At 40.7% G+C, this 11,069-nt stretch overlaps 1 protein-coding gene across 1 annotated transcript; it reads left to right on the forward strand.

Moving 5' to 3' along the window:
- Nucleotides 1–909: 909 nt before the first annotated feature.
- TYMS (thymidylate synthetase) lies at nt 910–9,715 on the forward strand. The gene is made up of 7 exons (XM_076332222.1): nt 910–1,157; nt 1,899–1,972; nt 3,209–3,383; nt 5,239–5,340; nt 6,548–6,723; nt 8,164–8,235; nt 9,150–9,715. The coding sequence occupies exons 1-7, from the start codon at nt 986–988 to the stop codon at nt 9,285–9,287; spliced, it is 909 nt and encodes a 302-aa protein (XP_076188337.1). The 5' UTR covers nt 910–985; the 3' UTR covers nt 9,288–9,715.
- Nucleotides 9,716–11,069: the final 1,354 nt, after the last annotated feature.

Here is an 11,069-nt window from a genome sequence, read left to right on the forward strand (position 1 = left end):
AAATTGTATTCATTCACAGTGCACAAAACCATCTATATTAGACATGAGTATAGAAAAATAACCATACCCTAATTATACCATACCTCTTCCTTTACTTCTATACATGCAAGTAAGTATACACATTTATACAAGAAAAAGGCCATTTTATTGTTTTAGTGGGAAAGACACGTTTTCCTGCCTGCTGTAAGGAGAAGTAGCATTTTCTACTCCACAGTCTTCTGTTCCATTCAACCTCCATTATATATGCCTGTCTTGCAGGCTCCTCATCGTGAGAGATTAGCCGTCGTAAGTCCCGTAATCACACCAGTTGTCAGAAAGTTGGGCTTTGTCTGAGAGATAAGTGACTCTTACAAAACGCTTGACTTACATACTAACAAAGAAGTATTCAGAGAGGAGTCTGTTTTGCCTAACAGAGAGAGTACACCTAGAAAATTTTCAGAGGACACCACGCTGGGAGCAGAATGAGGAAAAATCAAGTGTGGTTTGGCGCACAAACTTGGGTTAGGTGCCCGGGACAGTCCCCCGTCAGGGAGACAAGTCCCCTGCGGAGCCAGAGAGGGCGGCTGTGAAGGCGAGGAATTTTGCAAGGGCAGCAAAGGAACGGACACAGGCCACCCGCCTCAGCGCGGCCGTGGGCTTTCCTTACGCCTCGCCTGACCTCCCCAGGTCCCCTGCGGCCGTGCGGCGCGGGGCTAAGCCCCGCCCGGCGGGGCCGAGGGCGCCGCAGCTGCCCGCCCCGCGATGGAGGCAGGAGGCGGCGGTGCCGAAGGACCCCGTGCGAGGGGAGGGCTGCGGCCGGGCGGGGTGAAGGGAGGGAGGGAGGAGGCGGTGGCGCCCCGCTCCGCCCGCCCCTCGGTGCCCGCTTGGCGGGAAAGGACGAGCTTTGGCGGGCTCGGAGGAGAAGCGGCTGGCGGGAGGGTGACAGCCGGGCAGCTGCAGCATATCCCGGCCCGCAGGGAGCCGCCCCGGGCTCCTCTCGCCCGTCATGCCTGCCGAGGGAGATCTGTCGAGCGCGGCGGCCGCCGGCCCGGAGCCCGGCGAGGCGCAGTACCTGCGGCAGGTCCAGCACATCCTGCAGCATGGCCACCGAAAGGAGGATCGCACCGGCACCGGCACCATCTCCGTCTTCGGCATGCAGGCGCGGTACAGCCTGAGAGGTCGGCACCGCCGGGACCCGCGGCCCCCGCCCCAGCCTCCTACCCCTGCCCGCCGCGGCTCCAGCGGTCGCCGTCCTGCGCCGCGGGGGGCAGGGACGCCATCTTCTTCCCCGGCGCTGTCCCGCTCCCGCCTGCTGAGAGCGAGGCCTCCCCCCCCCTCAGGGCCGGGGCTCGGACCCGCTGCGGGGATCTGTGGAGGCGTTTAGGTCTGTACCGTCAGCCCCTTCGCCCTCTCCCTGCCCGCCAGCCTGCGGCAGCTCGGACCCCTCCTCTCCCCAGGCCTGACCTGGCCCCATAGCTGTCACCTCGTGAAAAAACGGATAAGATCTTGAGATAGCCTGTCGTGGTCCTTCCTACCATTCAAGCATAGTAGGAAGGATGGTTTGTGAAATAGATTTGCCAAGAATTTTATGTTAAGCCTCCACTTTCCATTGCAAATGCCTACACATACATCTGTACATTGCACCACGGCGTCCTCATGGCAGAGTTGGTCAAAGTGCCCACAGAGTGTTGGTCAAAGTCCCCAAATTCATCTTCCCCCTCTGTCCAGGAAAATAAAAGTCAGGTTCTTGTCTTCCTTGATCTGAATATGAGAATTACACATCCTTTACCAACTTATTACTTCATATCCAAACCTCTGAATGTCAGATGGTGGCATTACCCGCTATGTGGAGAAGAACCTAGGTCGGGTCACCCCGACAAATCGCTGGTCACCTCTGACACTCTGAAACTCTTTTTCAGATCAGTTTCCACTGCTAACAACAAAGAGGGTATTCTGGAAAGGAGTGCTGGAGGAGCTGCTGTGGTTCATCAAGGTTCGGTATTTGGATGTCTCTGGGCGGTGTGCCTGAGAGTGGTATCAACAGAATGAACTAGTGTGGAATGGATTAAGGAATTTGGGGTAACTGCAGATGCTTCTGTTCGTACGACAGAACAGAAGAAGTGCAACAACCAAGTATTTTGACTACACGCGGAAGGCCATTATCTTCAAGACCTTCTGTGCATTTTAGTGGAGACTATTGCATTGTTACCAATCAGAAGAGTTCTTCTGTTTCTTTCTAAGGAAAATAGTCTGAAATAGTGAGGACTTTTGACGATTTGATATAACTGCCCCACAGTTATAAAGCCTAGTACAGTCTCTTTTATTAGTGTTTGAATAAAAAATAATCTATGAAGTAGATTGTGGGCAATTTAATGATCTGCTTTTTAATATTGAGATAGCTTTTATTGACTTGAACAGAAACAAGCAGTGCGGAACGACAGGTGAAATAAGACTGATGTAAACACTAGGCTTCTTAGTAGCAAAAACCTGAGATCTAATAAAGCTAATAGCTGTAGTTAGGGTATTAAAATTCAACTGTGGATAATACGTTATGATGCAAGTGTTCCTTTATATGTTGTGACATTGTGCAGGTATGGGAAATTCTGCCTAATGATTTGCTAGATAGCAGGACTCAAATACACTTCATTTTTTTAAAGTATCTTTTTTCAAATATGAAAGACTAGACATTCCCCAAAACAGAACACTTTCTATGCTGGATTTTTGAGTGTGCTGATTTGGACATGTTGCAGAATTCAGTGAGATTTCTCTGGGTCATTTTGTCATATTTGTCTTTTTTGTCATTTTAACAAAAGGGTTTTTAAGACCTTAAGCTCATTATAGGTGTCTTGGCAAAGACAATGCCTAGGCTGTAAATTTTTTGTTTGTCTACTTTTATCTGTCTGTAAAGTAAAATCTTGTTCTCTGCAAATGTGCATATGAAATGATACACCACAGTTGACCTTGAGACTGTACTGTTTGTGCATTCACAAAGTTAGAAGAATCCTGAGTTAAACAACAGCAGCGTGGCACTTCAAACTTCATCCTAGTATGTTGCTCATAAGTTTTATTCTGTCCATGTGCAAGAACATCATCCGGTACATTAATCAGACTGTTCATCCTTTATAAGTGGAGAAATACTGTAGACTAGCAAAGCTTAATACAGCTGTTTCAAATCATGTCCTCTGTGTTGGGATTAGGATGTAGATTTCTTACTGTCTGTGTTTTGTAGGGTTCTACAAATGCCAAAGAGCTCTCTGCAAAGGGTGTGAAGATTTGGGATGCTAATGGATCACGTGACTTCCTGGATAATCAGGGTTTCAGCACCAGAGAGGAGGGGGATTTGGGACCAGTTTATGGTTTCCAGTGGAGGCACTTTGGAGCAGAATACAAAGATATGCACACAGGTAATCACATACAAATACAATCTTGATTGCTTAGTGAGATGACTATGACACTTCACTTCCAGAATACCAGTGCAGGGTCCTGATTTCCATGATATACAATTGTGCTGACAAGAACTGATGTTAGTGCACTACATTCGTGGGAGACTGTGGAAGAGAAAGATTTTTCCATTCTGCAGCTGGAACAAAGTAGGATGTATCCATAGCTGATGATGCTGTGGACAGAATAGCTGTAACAAGTTATGATGTGGTGCAGTACCTGTTGGTATTATTTCCGGTGGAACTGGTTCATTAAACTTACTCTGAAGTGTCTTGATGGCTCTTTTCTAAGTCACTGAAGGAGAGGATGTACAAAACGTTCAGAGGACTGCCATTAAAGAAAAGAGTCATAAAAGATTGTCCCTATCTGGTTGGTGTGATTTTTAATTCAGAGTAACAACATGGTTAATTACATTTTTTCCTTTTGTTTTTTTGTCAATACAGTCTCAAAGTTCACATTAGTTACAGTTATTAGACTTAATATTGGCATGTTGACCGCTGGCAGAATACAGTTTTATGCTAACACAAATGATGCAAATTGTGAACTGACACATCTAAAAACTTGCTAAAATGTTTCAGCACTCCTGACCTTAAAAGATCAGAGGCATAACATAGCTTGGAAAAAATGAACAAGATAAATTCCCATAGGTTTCATTACTAATAGATTTCCTTAAAATGCATTACTAATGGATAGGTAATTAGCTTCAGGAACTAACATAACCATTTGAAAAGGCTTCTGGCACAGTATTGCTGGCAGAAGAATTCCCTGAGATGCTAATGATATATTACTACCTTGTTTGCCAGCTTGGGTCTCCCTGTAACCACAATTTGGTGTTGCTTTGCAATAAGAGTTATTAGAAAAAATTAAGTTACTAGCCATGCTGATTCACTGGCATGAGTCAGAACAGTGAGTAACAACTAATGACTCTTTTATTCTGGAATCCATTTTAATGTTCAGTTAATTCCAGTGAATTTCTTATATAACTGGTATTAAGCCTAAAAATCAACCTGCGAGTGTCATTGGGTGAAATATAGTATCCTGTGCTATACATTATTAAAATTGCCTTCTGGCACTAAATGCTATGGAAATTTAGTTTTCTTACATGACCTTGTGAGTGCTAGTTGGATGCGTTTATTCATCTGTCAAAAACTTTCTCCTTTTGACCGTGCAAAGAATGCCGGCACCCCATGTTACCGGTCTGAGCATAATTTTTTTTTTTTTTTTAGGAAGGAGCACTGTAGCATGAAAGTTTAACATCTAGAAAGGCATCTTAATCCAGAAATGCAATGAGCAAATTAGTTTACATACCATGAATGACTAGGTGGTAATATCTTGCCCATTCCAGTACAGCTTTTGTCCTATTTAGGTAACAAGTCATCGTGAATGATAAAGTAACATGCTTTGTCCAGCTAATTTTTTTGTATTGCAACTTTTGTTTCCTGGGATGTCGTGTTTATGCAGGCTTCTTCTTTGGTCTTAAAAAATGTCTAGTTGTTGAGCTTGGAATAAAGTGTTCTAAACAGGAATGGTCCTATTTCAGTGGTTGCTAAAGGTACTCAAAGCACGCAAAAGAGATGGGAGGACATACGAAAATACCATCATGAGAATTTCACAAGCCTTAGAGCACCTTAAGGAAGACCAAGAATAGCCAACATTTGGAGGGTGCCAACTTATAAATTTAATCACTTTCAAAGTTACAATAAAATCTTCAGAGGATGTCATTTGGGTATCACTTTTCAGTGGGATGTGGGCTGGGCTTTAAAAAAATACCATTACTTGATCTGTCTGGCTTGGATCTTACATGGTATCTTTCTTCAGATTACTCGAACCAAGGAGTTGATCAGTTGCAAAAAGTGATTGAAATGATCAAAACCAATCCAGATGACAGAAGAATCATTATGTGTGCTTGGAATCCCAAAGGTATTGAACAGCAGACTTTAAGTAAATGCAGCTGCATATTATCTTGCTGTATGCTAAACTGTGTTCTCATCCTGTGTCAACAGTCAGTTCCATTTGGTGTCCTTGCTTATTCTTCATAAAACTACCAGGAATGCAGTCAAAATGGCCAGGGGTTATAAGCTTGGTTCTCTTTCTACTTAATTCTCATGTTCAGACCTCAAAAATTTTGAGCCATTACTTCAAAGTTTTTCTCTCCAGGTTAAAGTGAGGGATATACCTGGCTACCAGTGTCTTTGACACAGAGTCTCTGTTCAAAGACAGCAATTCTTATTTTAAAAAGGTTAAAAAAACAAAACCAAAAAAGGGTATACCAAAGCAGTGTGTCTGTTTTTTAGCCATATAATAAATTGTAAACTTAACAAAAACCTTAAAACTAGAGAACAAAAATATTATTTGTGTTGTAATCATCTCCTTGAACATAGGTTGTCTAGATATCCATTCAGTCTGTAGGGCTACTTCTAAATAAGAGCTAGTGCCAGAGAATGTTTTGCTTCAGCAGCAGTAGATCTGTGCACAAAAAAAAAAAAATCACCCAGCATTTTCCACTCATGTCTCTGAAAGGGGATGCCACATGCTGTTGCTGTTATTTTTAAGGTTAAACATTCTCAGATATCAGGAGATACTTGGTTAAAGTTTTCCCTACCAAGCTGTAATTGCACTATCTGCACTTTTAAGTGTAGATAAACACTCAAAAGATCTTTTGTTTTCTGATTATTTTTTTATTGATCATTACTTTTGTATCTCAAGAAGCAGTAAAGGCATGTTGCAATGGGAAGAGAGTAAGATGAAGCAGTTGGAAGTCGCTTTAGGGTACATGCTTAATTTTACTCTTATTATCTTCCTTTAGGGAAATCAACTGTCTCACCGAGGTGAGTAAAACTGAACTCTTGTGCAGCATTATGGCATAAATCTGTTCTGTGGAATACGTGTTTATGACTTTTCTGGTCACACAACCCAGGAGACAGCTTGTCATGACACAGACTTAATTGCTTAGGCAGCAGGTGCTTTTAAACAAGAGAAAAAGCAACAGAATGATAGTGCAGTTGGATATTTGCTCTTGACTGTGTCTCATTAAATGCTTGTTCAGGTTTTGCATCTTCTACATTTATAACACACTAATGCTGTTACGATTTTTTTTCCCCCCTCCTTCCTGTACTGCAATTCCTAGATATTTCTCTGATGGCTTTGCCTCCATGCCATGCCCTTTGCCAGTTCTATGTTCTAAATGGTGAACTGTCTTGCCAACTCTATCAGAGGTCTGGAGATATGGGACTAGGAGTGCCTTTCAATATTGCCAGCTATTCACTGCTCACATACATGATTGCCCATGTCACAGGGCTAAAGGTAGGCTATTTAATCATTTTACTTAATCTTGTCTGAGAAGTGAGAGACTAAAAGATAAGACTCTTCATGTCATGTCCAAGAAAAACTGGAATGAACATACTGTTCAAAATCTTGCTGAAATACGTGTAAGAAAGGGCCGCGTGAATTTCATGTGAATTGTCTCTGGTCTCTGTGGGCAGTTAGGATCAGCAATGTAAGAATTCTTAAATTCACATCAAACAGACAGAAGATACTCCAGGTCTTTTTAAATGAACGTGTCAAAACTGACCTGTTCTGCTAGTCTACTTCTTAGAAATCTGAACTGAGCACTTGTCCTTATGGGATAATAACATACAAGTGATTAAGTTTTGTAGCCTGCGTTTTTTATTGGAAGCAAACAGTAGCTCAGCAGTTGCTGTCAAGGTTCCAATCTGGATATTCTGCCCACTTAACTTCCAGCTATAATTTCACCTGGGTATTTTTTTCATTTCCTACTGTAGATGATTATGTAGAGTGGTAGTATGTGCTCAGATAGCTACTGCCCTGACTCCAGAGCTGTCTTTTGTAATTTGGCAGAGTAATTTAGATGCACCACAATCTTGTACGAGTGAAACCCCCTTTCCTTCAGAGCATGTGAAAAATTATACTAGCAAGGCCGTTTGGGCCTGATCCCCCTGCTACCAGCACCATGAAGGGGAACTTAAAATAGGGAAGTAGGGAAGAATCAGACTTCACAGGTATTGCAGACATACTTAAGAAATTAGGCCAAGGTACTAGAAAAAGTGAAGTTTAACATTATGTCCATAAAGCAGCTGTTGCTGCTCAGCCACTTCCTCTCACAGCTTTGGTGGTTTTTAGCGTAATATATCCGAGGGCTAATCTACATTGTTCAGAGGCCAGTAAAATAGCTGATAAAACTTACCCAAGTTAAATTAGATTGTTCAGGGGCTGCTAAGTCACAGAACTTGCAAGCTTGCACAACCCATCTGGACGCTTGATAAGTGCTTTGGGGTTTAGGCTGTGACTGACACCTCCACTGCCACAAACTACATTGTTTAGTAGTGGCTGAGGCAACTAGTTTGAAACCAGCTTTGGCAAGTCCTACTTATTAGAAGTGGAGTGGAAAAGCTGGATGTCACTGCCCATTCTGTTTCCATCTTGGTGAGCAGATCAGTAGCGCTCCATTCATTCACCGAAGCAATTATCCTAGCAGGATTTCAAAGATAAATTTTTTGGTAAGCTGGTGGAAATTTCATTATATTTTTCATTAATTATGCACTAGTCTGGGAAGATAGTGTCCTTCAAAGCTTGCAAGAATGTCTTGATAATCCAATCCAGTACAGAAGCTGCAATTCCACACTAGATGTAAGATGCTAAGAATCAATACTGTAAGCATTATAATGTTTTGCTTTCTTAAAACCTGACTATTTGAAAACCACATGTATTCTCCTTTCTCTTCAGCCTGGAGAGTTCATACACACACTAGGAGATGCTCACGTATATCTGAATCATGTGGAACCTCTAAAAGTTCAAGTAAGTACTTTTTCTCTATTCTTGTATCCTTTTATCTTCCACAATGCTTATGCAATACAACGTCATCTTGGTATTATAAATATCCTTTTGCAAATATTAATTTGTGTGGCTTTTCTTCTCATTTCTACCCTAATAATTGTAGTACCTTAACCCCTGTTCAACTCAGGTCACAAACAGAAATACAATACAAACATGATTGAAACGTACATCAGTGTACTATTCTAGAACCAAGTTAGAGATCCAGAATCTGTACCCCTACTTTTGACTTCATCATTCCAAAACCTTAGAAAACCATTCTGCCTAATACAGATAAACACAAAATAAAATGTCTTTGTAGTATATCAGAAAAGGATAACTTACCAATTCACAGAGTTAATCAGTATTACTATTTGGCTGAATAAGGCTATATTTTCTTCAGGAAGTAATTTGTTGCAGTAGGAGCAAATCAGAATTTTATTTGATTAGACTTAGCTCGGACTGAATGTCCTCACCATTCATATGGTTCAAAACTATCCAGAGAACTAGTTATTGGTTTGGACCTGAATGTTCCTGTGAGAAACTGCAGCACATTTGATGCACATCTGGGTCAGAATTTCCAATATAGTTTCCTCTGGAAGGAATCTAATCTGTAACCACCGGAATTGCTCTGCAAACTGAAAATGCTTGCAGAGCATTTGGATGATCAGGGAATCCACTTTAAAATTATGCTACTGCTCCCTATCAAAATACTAAAGTAGATTCCACCTAACTGTATTACAATTTTCTTTTCTTTTTTTGACTATAAGTCTTCTTGGGGAGGAGGGAAAATCCTACACATAGTGTAACCTGAATTGAGGTTAATGGGATCTAATTTATAACACAAAATCTCTGCCTTCAAGTATCAGCTTTATGCAATAAACTTGCTTTTATTTCAGCTTCAGAGGGAGCCGAGACCTTTCCCCAAACTCAGAATTCTTCGTAAAGTCGAAGACATCAGTGACTTTAAGGCGGAAGACTTTCAGATTGAGGATTATAATCCTCATCCACCTATTAAAATGGAGATGGCTGTTTAATGATATAAACCAGCTTCTGTTAATGTGGAAATGTACCTAAGCTACTTAGCTTTTCTGTACTTAAAGTTACGGGGTTTTTATGTACTTCAAAAGATAAATACTTTCTTACTGAAAAAGAAACAGGTACTAGTAGACCAATACTGCCTTCAGTACTAAACTGTAGTCGTACAGAATGGGTCATTATTTATTCCTGCTGTACTATGCAGGTGCTAACCCAGTTTTAAGTTGTTAGCGAGAGAGTTTCCTACAGGTTGTTTCAGTTACCAGTGGCCACTTCTGTTACCATTCAGTTGCTATGTGTGAGTAACACTTGCTTACATGCTTTATTTAGTACTGAAAATAAGAACTTTTATGTATGATAGAGGATTCCTTTAAGGTTGTAGAAGTCTTTAAGTATGTTCTGAAAAGTGTGAGTTCAATAAAGCTTTTTTAAAAAAAATCTTCTGGAAGGGATGATGCGTATTTAATTTTAGTATGTTTGTTTATATTTAGCAGTAAATAAGAGTGGGAAAGCAAAGGTAAATTCTGTTTTACTTTAGCATCTTGGAGGGCGAGATCCAGCAAGGAAAAACAAACTCAAACTTCCCATGGTCTTCATAGATGAACCAGCAGGAAGACAAAAGATCTTAATGAAGCCTTGTCTGAAATGCAATCTCTGTATAACATCTCTGTATCAGCAATTTTTTTTACTCCCCAACCCTACAAGAATGATGTATTTGATATAAATCAAACAGAGCTGTAGTTAAACACAGGTTACCAGGTAGTATTAGTAATAATCTGCCTGTCATCATTTAAAACCAGATCCCACAAACATATGGACTGATTTTGCAGCCTGGAGCAATAAAAGTTAGAGATAGTAGTATTTGTAGGATTGGAGCTTATTAATTAAATCTTAGCAGAATTCAGCTTTCATCTCTCCTTATCCTTGCAACTTCTGCAGTAACTTCAGTCCTTACAAAATTCCTCTTCAGGAATTCAGTTGTGAATAGATCTATGGTTAATATTCAGACATAGCATATTCAATACATATTTGAACACATAGAGAAATGCATAGTAATTTTCTGATTAAAGTCAGTAAACTGGTAAATATCATTGTAAAATTGTACAATTTGAGATAATTCTAAGAATTTAATAAACAGTGTGCTTTGATTCCATTCATTCAGGGGCCTGCATAAGGGGACCATTGCATCTTTCTTAAAATGAGCTGATCATAACTTTCAAAAGCATATTTTGCATCAAAATTATTTGCAAATCTCATTATACTGATCTTCATTATACTGATCTGCAGACTAAATTTTTTGTAGTGCCAGGTCACGTGCTCAAAAAATAAGTTGTTGTTCTCTTTTCCCGACATTTAGCCCAACACAAAAAAATTGCAGAAAAAGGATGTCATTACCTTTTGTCAGTACATCAAATGTAAATAGGTCACTGCTTATTAGAAACATTCTCCTCAGTATCTACTGTAGTCCATCTTTCTTGAACAGAGATGATTAGACTACATGCTATTTCAGCTGAGATCATATGAGAAACTTTATACATGGAAGGATCAAACCTATCTTTTTCTGAGGCTGCATTAAATGGACACTCCGTAGCCAACCTGTAGTTAAACACACTTGAGTCTTACCTTCTTTCAAATTACTGAACTCACGGATAGTAGCAGTATTCTTGTTACTAGACCTGAAAGCCACATCACATTCTCCTTCTAATAAATTTCATCTCAGCTCTACTAGTCTTGTATTTTAAAGTCACCTAGTTTGGATATTCCAGGTGTCATCTGCATTA

Source organism: Aptenodytes patagonicus, chromosome 2 (genome assembly GCF_965638725.1).
Source record: "Aptenodytes patagonicus chromosome 2, bAptPat1.pri.cur, whole genome shotgun sequence".
Taxonomy (NCBI): domain Eukaryota; kingdom Metazoa; phylum Chordata; class Aves; order Sphenisciformes; family Spheniscidae; genus Aptenodytes; species Aptenodytes patagonicus.

Excerpts from the sequence above, each read along its gene's own strand:
- TYMS (XM_076332222.1), top strand. The coding sequence starts at position 986 with ATGCCTGCCGAGGGAGATCTGTCGAGCGCGGCGGCCGCCGGCCCGGAG. Across the intron at positions 1,158-1,898 it reads GGCGCGGTACAGCCTGAGAG|ATCAGTTTCCACTGCTAACA; the intron begins GTCGGCACCGCC and ends ACTCTTTTTCAG. Across the intron at positions 5,341-6,547 it reads GTGTGCTTGGAATCCCAAAG|ATATTTCTCTGATGGCTTTG; the intron begins GTATTGAACAGC and ends TGCAATTCCTAG.